Genomic DNA, 15,802 nt, shown 5'->3' with positions numbered 1-15,802 from the left:
TCCACGCCTCCACAACCTTGATCGAGTGGTTGGTAGTCAACTTTACCTCCTCGATCGTTTCACCGTAGACTTCGAGCGTAATGTCGTCGGCAAATCCGACAATCACCACTCCCACTGGGTACTCTAACCTCAACACCTCGTCGTACATGACATTCCATAACACCGGACCCAGGATGGAATCTTGCGGGACTCCTGAGGTTATGTGAAAGCACTTCCGACCAACCTCCGTGTCGTAGACTAGTACACGATTCTGAAAGTAACTTCCGAGAATGTTGTACAGGTACTCCGGTATCCCCAGACGCAAGAGCGCATCGGCAATAGTAGACCAGCTGGCGCTATTAAACGCATTCCTAACATCCAGAGTCACTAGTGCGCAAAAGCGAATTCCCCTCCTCTTAGGCTCGAGTGCTTTCTCGGCGGTTTTTGTAACCGACAAGATAGCGTCTACGGTGGACCTCCCCTTCCGGAAGCCGTACTGGTTACTCGAAAGACCATTTTCGCCCTCGGTAAACCTCAACATTCTATTGAGGATGATCTTTTCGAGCACCTTCCCCGCCGTGTCAATCTGTAACCGTTCCCCCAATCTTCTAGCAAATTGCCGCAAACGCAGTGGCTTATGCGCCACTCTCGCTATGGAGAGACCACTGGTCGTGTTAGTTTAAGTTGCCCGACAAAGCTATAAGTAGCATGAGCGCAATCTCTAGGGTGATAATCGAACGGTTGTACTGGAATTAGTAGATGACCAACGAAGTCCGAAGTGAAAAAAAAACTGAGGTAAATGCACCGAAGTAGCAAGCGAACGAAAATGCGAGCGGTGAGCGAATAAAAAGTGGCAAAGTGATATGTAACTAGAACACCTGGGCGGACTTTATAACCACAGGGCTTGTACGCAGATAAATGAACGGAAACGTAAACTCAAATTGAATTCATTTATGTATTCATTGTCTTTTCAAAGATTCATGTGGTGATGCGTGTACAGTGTAAGTGTTGGGTTGGTGTGTGTGGGTTCAACATGGCCATGTTCAAACATACCTGCGCAGGGTTTTATGCTACGGGTCGGCGGTCGCCGAGGGGTACGCCGATGACGTGCGATGTTTGGCGGCCGGCAGAGTCACCAAGTGGCGGGTGAGCAAGCTGTCTCAGCACCGGCGTAGCCAGGCCGGGTCTACGTGCGTTGGGGGTCGAACTACAGGTGCGGGATAGGGTGTCGGCTGGCCGACTCTACTGTCTCATCCAAGGGAATCTCAGCAGGTCGGAATTTCCACTACTCCCGTTTAGCTGCCAAGATTGCGGGCCAGCACGGACCGAAAATGCACCACGTGCAGAAAAGGTGGCCGATTGAATGGCCTGGGAACTTTCGAGCTCCCACAAAAAGCGTCGTCGGACGCTGTGGACCGACATGAATCTTTATTAGTTAATGTTAAATATAAATGGATTCAACTAAATGGATTACCTTTTTAAGTGGGGCGAAGCTGCACGAAGCAGAGTCTCCGCTTGTCGTGTTTAAATCCGGAACTTAGAAAACTATTAAAACAAAAGAACAAATCGTTACACCAATTCACTTTCACCACTTCTAAATTCTTATAATTTGCACCCATTTCGTTTTCATTCCAAAATTAATTAATTAGACACCTTCAATAAAAAATATATGACGCTAGAACACGAAAGCTAACTTCTTGCTCCAATGCCGACAAGATTAAAAGTGAAAGATGGTTTCCCAAAATCCTTTTATCTACCTCAAAAATACTATTCCAGATTTCTGACCCAAACTAATACTAAAGAAACGCATTTAGGCGAGTTTTATCTAGTTAAGATTTCGATGGTCAACTACAGTTAATTCCAAATACTAATCGAGCTCTTATCCCCACATAATAAAGTTTTTATAGCAAACCAAATTTTAAATCTGAGCTGTAATATCAATGATTCTTGAAATAATAACATATGGCATAAAAACTTATAATTAAATTTATAATTAATATGGGACATCAAGTATAATTTTATTTCCCCATAGTTTCAAAAAAAAAATGAATATTTTATTTTTATTTCCTAGAAAACACGGAAAACGTTACATCATACCACGCCATTTTATGAAAATTTGATCAATTTGAGATTGATCAAATTTTCATAACCCTCAATTTTATTTAGTATTTGCTACATACTCTCGATTATTATATAGGTCCAATTGCTACATAGCTCGTTTTGAATTATTATTTTTTTTTGAATTAATTAAATAAAATTTGTATATATGGTTTTTTATTCTTATTTTTAATTTTTGATCTTTTTCAAAGTTCACAAACTTATTTTTAGTTTGTTACATTTGTTTTACTTTACTTTTTGTACGAATATTAGGTTGTATAATAATTTAAAAATAATAATTGAATTGCTGATATAAGAACAGAAATCATTCTAGTATAACATATTTCTGAATTGTGGATTATTAATCTTTTTTTTTAGTTTTTTATTGTTTTTTTCTGGATTATAACTATTGAATTTTTGATATATTTTTGAATAACCGCTGGTATTAGGACTATATATTAGTTAGTTAGTATTTTTTCTCTCTTTTCTTTCAAATTGGATTTTTATTAATTCTTGAATTTTTGATATAGTTGCGCCGGTTTTAGGACATTATATTATTTAGGGGGTAGTTTTGAATTGTGAGAAAGGGTTTCTACTGTTACAGTTAATTAGATATTTTTTTCTTGTGTTGAAATTGTTATTAAAAATTTGCAAAGATGGTACGATACTATATTTTACCAAATGCCGATCATTTGGCAGAGGAAGAACTTAATTTTGAATTAACACTTAGAAATGTCCCAATTGAATTGGATGCTAAACTTGAGGATAAGAGAAGGGCATTAAGATATGCGTATAAAAAAGAACGGCTTGAGCCAAAAGTTTATGATACCGGGTTTTCGATTGTAAACGAAGCGGCCGATCTTGAAAAACTGATAAAATCTCTAAAGAAAAGTTTACGAGAATCCTTTGATTATGTAATTGTTTCTCGACTTAGGCATTACCTCATTAGATTAGCTTCCTCAACGGTAGCGAATGAGGAGGAGAAAGAACTGAAGGACGATTGTTGCAAGCAGATTGAGGAAATTATGAGGGCACATAGACAAAGAGTTACTTACGACCCAGAGCATTCGAACGATGAAACAGATTACGATTTAGGTGATGGAGCAAAGGCATTGAAGGACTCGTGTAGAAATCCGGACCCAAATGCTTTGGTTAGAAAAGGGAGTCAATTTCCAAAGACTCAAGAAATGAATCAGGAGAAGAATAGAACAGGTGCAACGCCGAAAAAGAAAAGGGAGATAGGAGAAGAGAGGAGAGATTTCAATTCAGACACAGTACCAGAAAACAGACATAAGCCACGAGAGAAGGAGATTGAAACAAATCATGGAAGGCGTACATTACAAAATGAGAAAGAGATGCAGTTAGAGAAGACAGGGAAGTCATCATCCCATCGAGAGAAAGAAAAGAAGAGCAAGCCCAGAAACAATGTAAAGGATTGATATACCCAGAGAAGATCACGTTATTCGGTAACAGACTACACGGACTCTAGCGATAGTGAAAGAACTGAGAAAAGTAGAGGGAGAGATAGGACAAAGGCGCTCTATAGGTCCCGTGGTAGATGCTCTAGTACTTCGACAAGCTACAGTAGCAGCACGGATGAAGAGGAAGAAGGCCGAGAGAGGTGGGACATACACAGAAATAGACATACTCAGGGGTCACGAACTCCACAAAGGGCTTACAGAGGTCGGAGAGAGGATTTTTTTCAACCTACTCGGTCAAGGGTAGAAAATTGGGATATTGTCTTCACCGGCGATGCAAGATCGATGCAGGTGGAAGATTTTTTGAATCGAGCCAAGAAATTAGCAAAACATGAACACGTAAGCAAAAGAGAGTTGTTAGATAAAATTCATTATAAGTTGAAAGGCGAGGCTAGTGATTGGTGGTTTACAAGAGAGGACCACTGCACCTCCTGGGAAAAATTTGAAAGCGAGATCCGTTTTAGATTCGGTAATCCCAACCGCGATCGAGGAATACGCGCACAGCTACGGGAGCTCCGACAAAAACGGGGAGAAACGTTTGTAGCATTTGTAACCGAAGTTGAAAAACTCAACCAATGCCTTAAACACCCTCATCCATCCCGAACAATTTTTGAAATTGTGTGGGAGAATATGCGTCCTCATTATAGGTCTAAATTGGCAACTAAACGGGTACATAATTTGGAGCATTTGCTAGACCTCAACCATCGTATCGATGCAACAGATCTTAGCCTTTACCGATCTGGAATAAATACACGTAATGAGGTACATAATATTGACATTCGAAGCAACTCTGAGGAGGACAATTCGTCATTTGAGGATTTGAGGAAAACACGGAAAACGTTACAAATCAAGCATATTGGTCTATATGCCTACGGGTCTCCGGGTGGTTTCCCCGCCTTTGGCAATAGTACCAGGCTCTGCCTCTTCCAAGCTTCTGGGAAAACTCCCTCGTCCAGGCATTCCTGCATAGCAGACCTGAACATCTCGGGAGCCTCTGCAATAGCTACTTTTAAGGCCAGGTTCGGAACTCCGTCCGGACCTGGGGCCTTACCTACGCTAAGGGACTTTGCTATCCCCGCAAGTTCCACATCGGTGACCCTCTCCTCATCGCCAGCCCCAGTCCCCGGCTGTCCTACGAAAGGAGGCCAAGGACTTGGATCATGACGCGGAAATAGTCCTCCAATGATCCCCTCCAACATCTCTGGAGATTGCTCTGTAGGAGCCATCACACCTCTCGTCTTGGCCATAACGACACTGTAGGCGTCACCCCACGGGTTCGTATTGGCACTCTGACAGAGACCCTCAAAGTAGGCCTTTTTGCTTGCTCTTATCTCGGTCTTAAGCGCGGCTTTTGCAGCGGCGAACACCACCCGCCGTTCGTTTCGCTCTTCCACTGATCGTGCTCGCTGCATCCGCCGCCTAGCCCGTAGGCAGGCGCGGCGCAGGTCCGCAATCGCGTCGGTCCACCAGTAAGCTGGTGGCCTCCCATTTCTAGGGTGGACTCGCCTAGGCGTAGTCGCATCACACGCACGTGAGAGCACCGCTACCAGCTCGTCGCCGTCTAAACCGATTAAGTTTCGCTCACGGCGGAGCGCCTCCCTAACTACCCCTTCGTCGAAGTATGATGTCTTCCACCTGCAAGGGCTTGGCCTTGGCCTAGCCGCCTCTTCTTCTATCCGCTGTCTGCTGTTGTTGTAGTAGATACTGTAGCGAAACGCCAGGTGGTCGCTGTAAGTGTAGCCATCATCTACTCTCCAGTTCGAACAACTTGTTTGGCCAGGACTACAAAAGGTCACGTCAATAATTGACTCCGCTCCGTTTCGACTAAAGGTACTTTTGGTACCGACATTAGCCAAGTCGACATCTAAGATGGCCAGTGTTTCTAGCAGGATCTGACCCCGCTGGTTCGTGAAACGGCTTCCCCATTCCACGGCCCAGGCATTGAAGTTACCCGCTTTTACCACCGGCCTTCGCCCTGTTAGCACGGTCGTTAAGCGGTCCAGCATTAGCGTGAACTGCTCGATCGGCCAACGCGGAGGCGCATAAGAGCTACAGAAGAAGACCCCGTTCACTTTGGTGACCACGAGGCCCTCATAGGTAGCAGACACCAACTCTTGGATGTGGTATTTACCCGTTGTCCATATCGCTGCCATTTTTCTGGTCCCATCCGCGACCCAGTTGCCGTTGCCGGCGGGTACTCGGTATGGGTCCGAAATGATGGCGATATCCGTCTCCCACTCAGAAACCGCCTGACAAAGCAGTTGCTGAGCCGCATCACAGTGGTTCAGGTTCAGCTGCGTTACCTGCACTGTGATTTCTTGTTCACTGCGGCTCTCTTGAAGGCCGGGCACCTTGGACCACCCATCGGATGTCTGTTGTTCGAGGATTTCCCGGTACAGATCATGCAGATGGGCGGACTCGTGCAGCTTTGGGCCTTATGACCTTCAGCGCCGCATCGCCTGCACAGTTTGCGCCTGTCGGGGCCTTTACAGTCCCACGACTTGTGTCCTGGTTCCAGACACCTGAAGCAAACCTCTGGTGGCTCGTGGAATGTCAGGTGACATACACACCAACCCACCTTTATGCTCCCTACTTTAACGGACTTTTTGACGTCCGCCACAGGTAACTGAACCAAAGCTATCTGTGTCCCTGCTGGCCCTTTCCGTAGCTTAACGGCTGCGGCGGCCACCTGCACATCGCACTGTTGCCGCAGTTCCGTGACGAGCTCTTCCACTTCGATGATCTCATCAATGTCCTTGACCTTCAGAGTCGCCTCATGTGTCAGAGCCCTCATCTGCATACCCTCACCAAGGACCTCTTCTGCCAGCCTCTTATAGGCAGCGCCCTTGTGCTCTTTCTGGCGCTTCAGCTCCAGAATCATCTCGCCCATACGAGTACGTCTAATACTGCGTACGTCGGCTGCAAGACCCTCAAGCTTGGTGTCGCTTCGCATCATTTTCAAGACGTCCGAGTACTTGGACTGTTCCGTCTTGATGACGATCGCGTCGCCTTTCTCGCGCTTGGCACCTGCTCTCCTACGCCTTGGCTTGGCGTCCTGCGCTACTAACTGCGGATTCTCCTTCTTTTTCCTCTTCCGCTCTACCTTCGTCCAAGGGGGGTGCTCCCCTTGGATCACCCTACTCTGTGGCTGTTGAGGGCCCACTAGCGGTCGCAACCCCTTGTTCTCATCGTTCCGGGACGGGCCAGCCTTTTCAGGCCCACCCTTCCCAGCTTTCCGGGAACCCTGGCTGGGGTCCAACCTTCCGGCATTATTACCGACTTTCGGAGTAATGATTCGCCTGGCCTTGCGCGCACCGCCAGACAGCTCCTCGCCTGACGGTTGCCTCGCCCGCTTCTGCGATTGCTTGCCCCGTTTGTCGCGAGCAGTCGCTTCCGCCTTATTCGGACTTCCTGCGAAGGAGAAGGCCTCCGTTTGGGTAAACTTCGGCATTTTCTCATTTGCAGGCTCCGAAGCTGCAGCAGTCAGCAACGCGAGTGCCGCGTGCTCCTGCTTGGCATCGTCGATCGACGCCCTAAATCGAAGCAAGGCCGTTTTAAGGTCCTTGTTTATGTTCGACTTAGTGGACGCAAAGTCGATGATTTTGCCAAGCTGCTGCTCAGCCACCTCTATAGCGGGCCCTCCTTTGGATACTCGGTTGACGGCCCTCAACAACCACGCTCCGTCCATAACCTCCACCGGCTGGCTTGCCGTGAAGTGGACCGGAGCACCCACGCTTGAGCTGCGTACGCAACTCCCAGCGCCTATCTCCTCACTTCTCCTTGTCGGAGATCTCATCAACCCGCTTCTTGCGAAGGGGTTGAGCCCACCACTAATTCCACCTGAATTCTGATTGCTTGATTTGTTTGATTTCATGATTAATCCCACGAGTCGCACGGGAAAGAATGTCCACCACGCCAGAGCCCTGCATTAACGCGGTAAGGGACAGCTTACTGTGGGGGGTGCCCAGGTACCCCACAGGCTCCGTTAAAGATCGAGCATCTTTTTCACCCCCTCGATCACTCATTCCTCAGCACGGGTCGCTTGACACCTTGAATTGGGGTTAGTAGTCCTATTCTTAGCCGGCCACTACGCGGCTGACTCGCAAGCGGGGGGGTGAGTCAGGCCCCAGGACTTTCGCTCCTGCTGCCCCCTGTGTGTGTGAGTGTTTTTTTTCCTCCCAACCTCCCCAGCAGAGAAAACCGATTGGAAAAACTCTGCTACACTCAGATGCCTCGATCCCCCTGGTACCACTGCTTCAGGGGGGGGGGGGGGCAATGCACTCATGCGCTTTTCTGTTATAGTGCTCATGCACTTTTTGTCGCTTCTAAACTGTGCTCCTAGTCTGTGCACTTACTCTTCAAGCGATCCCAGCTTGCTGATCGCTCCTGCACTTCCTCTGCAACTCCATCAGCATTTTTGTGACTGCCCTGCTGATCGCATTCCACGTCTCTTCAGTGCGGCACATCGCGTCGACGACGTTGTACACGCTTAATGCCGGCATCGATCTTCTTACTTCCTCGAATCTGGGGCAGATGAACACTACGTGCTCCAGTGTCTCCTCCACGTTCTCGCACTCCGGGCAGAAGGGCGAAGTGGCATGGCCAAACCGATGTAGGTACTGCCTGAAGCAGCCGTGACCGTGGAATCCCATTCCTGTTGCCACTTTGTCATTGAGGCCGTTCGCACCAACGATCTCACTTGGCTGGTCCTCCTCCGCTCATAGCACTCGATGTCCTCCTCCAAGGTGATGTAGATCGGGATCATCCCTGCAATCACACAAACTGCCTCCGACGATATTGTTCTATACGCGCTCGCTACTCGCATGGCCATGAGCCGGAACGCGCTGTTTAGCTTCACTAGATTTCGCTTTGTTTTCAGCGCCGCACCCCAGGCTGGGACTCCGTACCGCACTATCGAAGATGATACGCTAGCTAGCAACCGCCTCTTGCTGCTTCTCGAACCACCGGTGTTTGGCATAATCCTCGACAGTGCATTAATCGCCTTCGCCGCCTTCTCACAGGCATAGTCGACGTGGCTGTTAAAGTTTAGCCGATCGTCGATCATCACACCCAGGTGCTTCAGCTCTCGCTTCGACACTACTACGTGTTCTCCGACGGAGATTTCCACTCGCTGCACTGCCTTGCAGTGGCTCACCAAAAGTACCTCCGTTTTGTGGTGGGCTATCTTTAGCTTGACTCCATCCATCCAGTTTTCGATGATGCCGATCGATTCTGCCGCCAACATTTCCACCTCTTCCGGTGTCTCGCCTGTTACTGATAGGACGATATCGTCCGCGAAACCCACGAGCACGACGCCTGTGGGTGGCTGCAACGTAAGCACTCCGTTGTACATAGCGTTCCACAACGTTGGCCCGAGGATGGAGCCTTGTGGAACTCCCGCCGTCACTTTCATCCTCCTCTGTCCAGCTTCAGTGTCGTACACCAAGACTCTGTTCTGGAAGTAACTTTTCAAGATCTGACACAAGTAGTCTGGAACCCGCATTCTATGCAGTGCTACGGCGATGGCCTCCCAGCTGGCGCTATTGAACGCGTTCTTGACGTCGGTTGTGATTACGGCGCAGTGCCGGTTTCCTCTCCTCTTCTGTTTGGACGCCTTCTCGGCCTTCTCCAGAACCGTCCGGATAGCATAAACCGTCGACTTTTCCTTCCGGAATCCAAACTGCAGCTGTGACAGTCCACGTTCTCCTTCTGTGAACGGCACCACTCTGTTAAGGATGACCTTCTCCAGCAGCTTCCCAAGTGTGTCCAACAGGTATATCGGTCTAAACGATGCTGGATCCCCCGGCGGTTTTCCTGGCTTCGGCAGTAAAACCAGTTTCTGCACCTTCCATATGTCTGGGAAGTGGCCTTCTTCCAAACATTTCTGCATCACTGTCCTGAACATGTCGGGGTAAGCTAGGACCGCCGATTTTAACGCCACATTGGGGATCCCGTCCGGACCCGGGGCTTTGTTTCCTTCAAGTTTTTTCGCTACTGCCTCTAGCTCGGCATTGGAGACCTGTTGAGCTTCCGCACTTTCTTGTTCCTCCTCACCATACGGTGTTGGTGGCCACGTCGTTGGGTCGTGCTTCGGAAAGAGACCCTCCACGGTTACCTTCAGCTTGTCTGTACACATTTCTGCTGGAGTCGCTGGACCTTCAATCTGTGCCATCACGACTCGGTACGCGTCACCCCAGGAGTTTGCGTCGGCCTCTCGGCATAGCTATTAGTGACAGTTCGACTTGCTCACGATTATCTCCTTTTTAAATGCGGCTCTGGCTTCCTGGAACGCAAACTTCCGCTCCTCCCTATCCGGGGGGTTTCTTGCTCTCTGGTAGCGTCTTCTGGCTCTTAGACAGGCAGCACGGAGGGTGCCGAGTCTCTCGTTCCACCAATGTGCAGGACGTCGTCTGTACCTAGGCTCCCGTTTTCGTGGCATTGTAGTGTCGCATGCCCTTGTAATCACTCTTGTCAGCTCTACCGCATCTAGATCTGGGGTGTCACTGTCCGCACGGAGTGCCTCGACGAAGAGGTCCCTGTCGAAGGCTTTAGTCTTCCACTTTCGCTCGCATGTTCTGTTTCTCTGCATGTCCGTAGGGTTCCGTTGGCCAACGCTGTAGCAGATCGCCTGGTGATCACTGTGGGTGTACTCTTCGCTCACTTTCCAGTTCATGGTGCTTGCTAGCGATGGACTGCAGAAGGTAATGTCGATGATCGACTCCCGCCCGTCTTTCCTGAATGTGCTTACGGTGCCAACGTTGCACAGTTGTACCTCCAACCTCGCTAGTGCTTCCAGCAGGCTGTGACCTCTTGCGTTGGTTAGCTTGCTACCCCACTCCACGGCCCACGCATTAAAGTCTCCGCCGATCAGTACTGGCCTACGTCCAACCAGCTTGTCGGCTAACTCCTCCAGCATCCGGTCGAATTTCTCCGCTGTCCACCTTGGGGGTGCATAGCAGCTGCATATGAAGATACCGTTGATTTTGGCGATTACGAAACCTTCGTACGTGCTTGCAATCACTTCCTGAATAGGAAATCTTCCCATCACTTGTATAGCAACCGTTCCCGTGCTATCTGCTACCCAGTTGTTGTTACCGAGAGGAACTCGGTACGGCTCTGCAAAAATCGCAACATCGCACTTTGCTTCCGTTGTTGACTGCCTCAACAGTTGCTGTGCGGTATCACAATGGTTCAGGTTGATCTGCATTATCTCCATTACTGCTGGTGTGTGTGTGTGTGTGTGTGTGTGTGTGTGTGTGTGTGTGTGTGTGTGTGTGTGTGTGTGTGTGTGTGTGTGTGTGTGTGTGTGTGTGTGTGTGTGTGTGTGTGTGTGTGTGTGTGTGTGTGTGTGTGTGTGTGTGTGTGTGTGTGTGTGTTTTTTTTTTTTTTTTCCTCCCAACCTCCCAAGCAGAGAAAACCGATTGGAAAAACTCTGCTACACCTTGACGCCTCGATCCCCCTGGTACCACTGATATGCGACTGCTTCAGGGGGGGCAATGCGCTCATGCGCTCTTCTGCTATTGTGCTCATGCACTTTTTGTCGCTTCTAAATTTGTTATTCTAGTCATTCTCGTTTTCGTACCTAACCTATCGCCATTCAGCGACACAGTTAGTACAAACATACACCAAATTTGTTATTCTAAAATTAAATTTGTTATTCTAGTCGTTCTCGTGTTCGTACCTAACCTATCGCCATTCAGCGACACAGTTAGCACAAACATACACCAAATTTGTTATTCTAATACCACCAGCAAGTACTTCGGATCATACTGAGTTTCTCCGAGGAACGGTGCCGTTTTAGCACTCCAGTTTTTCGCGCACGACTCGGATAGTCCCCGACGGTGGATCTACCCTACGCCGACAAAGACTTCCCCGGCAGTGGAACATCTTCCGAAACCGTTTCTTCCCGGACAGGTGCCGAGATCTCTCCTGCGATTCCGGTTGGAGACTGGCTTCCGGTTCACAGGCGCCCCGACGACCAAGTTCCGGTGCTTCTCCGCGATATACTCGGTCTAGTCCCCGGCGGTGGACGGACCTAGCCTACTCCGACAGAGAAAGACCCCGACGGTGGAAGTTCTCTCGACACCGATGTTTTCATCCCGACCAGTAAGGTGCCGAAGTCGACCCGGCGATTCCGGTTGGTGGTAGACTTCCGGTTCACCGGCGCTCCGACGACCAAAAACCGGTACTACGCAACGGACGACTCAGTCATGTCCCCGGCGGTGGATCAAGCCTACTCCGATCGCGTTCCGGTGCTCTCTGGTCTTCGCGCCACTTCCTTTGCAGCGCGGACAGCATCCTCGTTACTGCTCTGTCGACAGCGTTCCACGTAGCTTCGTCGCGACACATTTCCTCCACAATGTTGTCGACTGTCAGGCCGCGCATATCCCTGCGCATCTCCGCCCGGATAAAAACTAACCATAGGGTGTATGGTGAAAACCATTCCTGCACCATACATTGTACCAGCTACAATAAAGTGTATTGTAATGAAATGGTTCGCTATACTATACATTTACATTGGATTTTTATGTACCAATATATTATACTGTTTTTCTTACGTTTGAACCATTCACTTTTCCGAAACATAATTTTTCCGTGAGTTTTTAATTATTTATTCAGTTTAAAATTTTTTCCGTGCTTTGTTTTGTTGATGTTTGTGACTTTTTTGATGCAAAGGAAAGGAAAGAGAAAAAAGTGATTAAGTTGAAACCACGCAGAACAGTCGTCTATCTTCGCTTTCTGCCTTATGTAAAACTTTGTAACGGTCATATCAGAGTATGTGGTTATGCTCCCGTTGCGCGGCGCTAGCGTCTCATCACTTACATTGTTGTGTTTGCTCGTCGTTTTTGGCCGTTTGGCGCTCGTGTCGCTTTGTGGGCTAGTGTATTTTAACGATGAACACTGCCATCGTGGGGTCAAACCGACTTTATGTGTGGGGCAGTCCCCGTTGGTGGCATTGAGGTACACTTAAATCCTTTACAAATCCTTTACACACGATTTCGACGTATTCTTGTTCGAGCTTAAATGTCTGTTCTCTGTGTTGAAACATCAATTTAAAATCAATAACATGCCCAAGTAACCACAGTGCTGAAGCCTTATTGCATGCAGATATACGGTGTATATAGTGCAATCATTGCTTTACATGCAAACTTAAGGTTGATTTAAAGTGGAAGTGGGCAATTATAGAATCAAATTAAGATTATACTGGTATAATCTTGAAGCAGTCGCATAATTGGTTACTTGGGTGTTTAAATCAGTGGTAAACCAGATGTCATAAGAAGTGCAGATCCAAGCAGGGGTCCAAGAGATATGGCGGGCTAGGTGTGTAGAGTGCGATGAGAGAAATACGAATGTAGGCCAACCCGGAAAGATGCAGGTCAGATCTCGGGTCAGATTACCGTAAATCAGTGAATGAGTACAACACTATTCTTTCTGTATTTGCATTTAGGGGAGTTTTCTCCTCTTCTCTCATGTGAACTTGCCTTCGACCACAATCGAATCAAATGCGATTGACAAACTTTATCTTTGACGTAGAACCATCTTTAATGTTCGTCTGTGGGTTCGCTTTTTAACCTAACTTATATTTGAATCAAACTTGACAGTTATCTCATGAGTTGTTATGTATTTCAAACTTTAGTCAAACTGGTGTCTCAATATTGCAATAACGGTTAAGCACGCTGTAATGATACTTATGTATCTCGTCACCCACTTCGTGCAACTACATTAGTGGTCTAATAACACTTAGCGCGCTCGGCATAGTTCCATCATGCCGCTCAAAGTGTTGCCACAAATAATGCTTAGTTTGCAAAACCCGGTTATCTGGCTGGGAGACCAAGCTTCAACTGTTAATGCAATCAGAGACTACTCAGGAGGAAAATGTCAAGATAATATAACAATATATGGTATATGTAATGTAAAACAATACAACATAACAAAAGAGAACCATTCCAAAACCATTTGATTAAATGTATAATCAGTAGTGAAATTACAATTAAAAACAATTTATTTACGGTACGTTTTATTGTTTGAAACCATTCATGTACCATACAATGTACGGTATATTTAAACCCACGTATCAGTATTTTGAACAATTCATTAACAATAAAATGTATGGTTTTGCAAAAAAATATATATGGAGAAAAATATTTTTTTATATTGTTACGATATTTAACAACCCGTATAGTATATTGTAAAAATCTTATTTACAATTCACGGTATGGGTGTCTACATTACATCTTATTGTTTTTGTATTTTTATTTTTACAGTGGTGTCTATTGTAAAAATATGGTTCTAAATAGTACTGTTACAATACAACGTTCGGTTTTTCTACTGTATTTTTTATTCGGGCGAGAACCTAGGGCATTCGAAGACGACGTGCGCCGGTGTTTCCTCCACGTTCACACACTCCGGACACAGAGGGGAAGACGCGTGACCGAATCGAAACAGGTACTTCCGGAAACAGCCGTGCCCGGACAGAAACTGCGTCAGATGGAAGTTCACCTCCCCATGCTTCCTGTTCACCCACGCCGACACATTTGGGATCAGTCGGTGGGTCCACCTTCCGTTCGCCGCATTGTCCCACTCTTGTTGCCACTTCACTAGCGAGTCCATTCTAGCAGCATTCCTTACGTTACTCCGCCGATGGCACTCGACGTCTTCCTCTAGGGTGATGCAGATGGGCATCATCCCAGCGATAACGCATACAGCCTCCGACGAGATTGTTCTGTAGGCACTCGCGACTCTCATAGCCATGAGCCGGAACACACTGCCCAGTCTTCCACGGTTTCTCTTCGTTTTTAGCGCCGGAGCCCAGGCTGGCACTCCATACCTAAGTATTGAGGTTGCAACATTTGCCAAGAGGCGCCTCCTACTGCTTCTTGGACCGCCCGCGTTTGGCATAATCCTCGCTACTGTGTTAACCGCCTTCGCCGCCTTTTCGCAGGCGTAGTCAACGTGCGCGTTAAAGTTTAAGCGGTCGTCGACCATCACGCCCAGGTGCTTCAACGCGCGCTGCGATGAAATTCTCTCCTCTCCGATCGTGTGTGTGTGTGTGTGTGTGTGTGTGTGTGTGTGTGTGTGTGTGTGTGTGTGTGTGTGTGTGTGTGTGTGTGTGTTTTTTTTTTTTTTTTTTTTTTTATTCTAGGAGTCCAAAAATCTTCTAAAGACGCTGTGTGGGATTCGAATGTGCGCCTACCCACTAAAAACACTCTCCTAGTTCACCTCCACCTTAAATTCCCCTCCGGTACCACCATGCAGTATTTCTTCGGAGGGGAGGCGTTATGTGCCTTGTGCACCATCACCAATTCGTTATTCTAGTTTTCTTCATGCTATGCGCACCGCTTCATTAGTATGCTGTTAATATTACAGTATCGCCACTAAGCGACATGCATGCTATTTTTCAAATTTGTTATTCTAATTCGTTCTTAGCCTTTCGGCTCCTGTTAGCTTGTTATTGCTTAGCGTACCGCCATTGAGCGGCAAACTCTATGTTAGTACCACAAATTTGTTATTCTAAAGCCACGCTGAGTTCATCGGCTCCTACTGATGTGCCCCGAAGAACGATGCCCTCCCGGTGCCGCCCGAGTGCCAATCAGCACTCGAGGCTTCCGCGCACGACTCGGATAGTCCCCGACGGTGGATATATCCTACCCGACGAAGAGTTTCCCGACACTGAAACTTCTCCCGCAACCGACTTCCCGGGCAGATGCCAAGGTCAGTCCTGCGATTCCGGTTGGAGACGGCTTCCGGTTCACAGGCGCCCTGACGACCATGCTCCGGTGCTTCTTCCCGATCGCTCTACTCTGACAGTCCCCGGCGGTGGATCTGTATTACTCCGACAGAGAAGTCCCCGACGAAAGACGTTCTCCCGTTACCGCCCGTGTGCCATTGAGCACAATGACTTTACGCGCACTACTCGGATACTCCCCGGCAGTGGATCTATCCTACTCCGACAGAGAGTTCCCCGACGTAGGAAGTTCTCCCGAATACCGACCGAGAGCCAGTAAGCTCCACACCTTAATCGCTCACGACACCGGTAGTCCCCGACGGCGGATCTACCACACGCGGACGGAACTACTACGCTTGCCCCGGATTGTCTCTACGATCATTCATTTGCTGCTCTCGCCATTTCCGCTGGAGAAACGACATTATCTTTACCACCGCAGCATTCACCGCGTTCCAGCAGGCTTCGTCGCGGCACATTCTAGTCACAATGTTGTCGGCCCTTATACCAGCACCGCAGATTGCTG

The 15,802-nt window shown here is 48.0% G+C and overlaps 1 protein-coding gene across 2 annotated transcripts in view; it reads right to left on the bottom strand.

The window, feature by feature from the left end:
• Positions 1 to 1,249: 1,249 nt before the first annotated feature.
• Positions 1,250 to 15,802, bottom strand: part of LOC109401442 (glutamate [NMDA] receptor subunit 1) — a 416,903-nt gene continuing 402,350 nt past the window's right edge. Inside the window, exons 9-10 of one of the 2 annotated variants that reach the window (XR_009999508.1) lie at positions 1,454 to 1,524; positions 1,250 to 1,387 (exon numbers count right to left, since the gene is read on the bottom strand). Coding sequence is in view for 1 of the 2 variants with exons in the window: in XM_062861071.1 (XP_062717055.1) it covers positions 1,504 to 1,524 (21 nt within the window). In the remaining variant the exon portion in view is untranslated. Of the gene's footprint in view, positions 1,388 to 1,434; positions 1,525 to 15,802 lie in introns of those variants that run through there. The other variant, XM_062861071.1, reaches the window with a different exon arrangement.

The sequence above is a fragment of the Aedes albopictus genome, chromosome 3 (genome assembly GCF_035046485.1).
Source record: "Aedes albopictus strain Foshan chromosome 3, AalbF5, whole genome shotgun sequence".
Classification (NCBI taxonomy): domain Eukaryota; kingdom Metazoa; phylum Arthropoda; class Insecta; order Diptera; family Culicidae; genus Aedes; species Aedes albopictus.
Note: the sequence above shows the minus strand (reverse complement) of the source record. Positions and strands in the feature narration are given on the sequence as shown.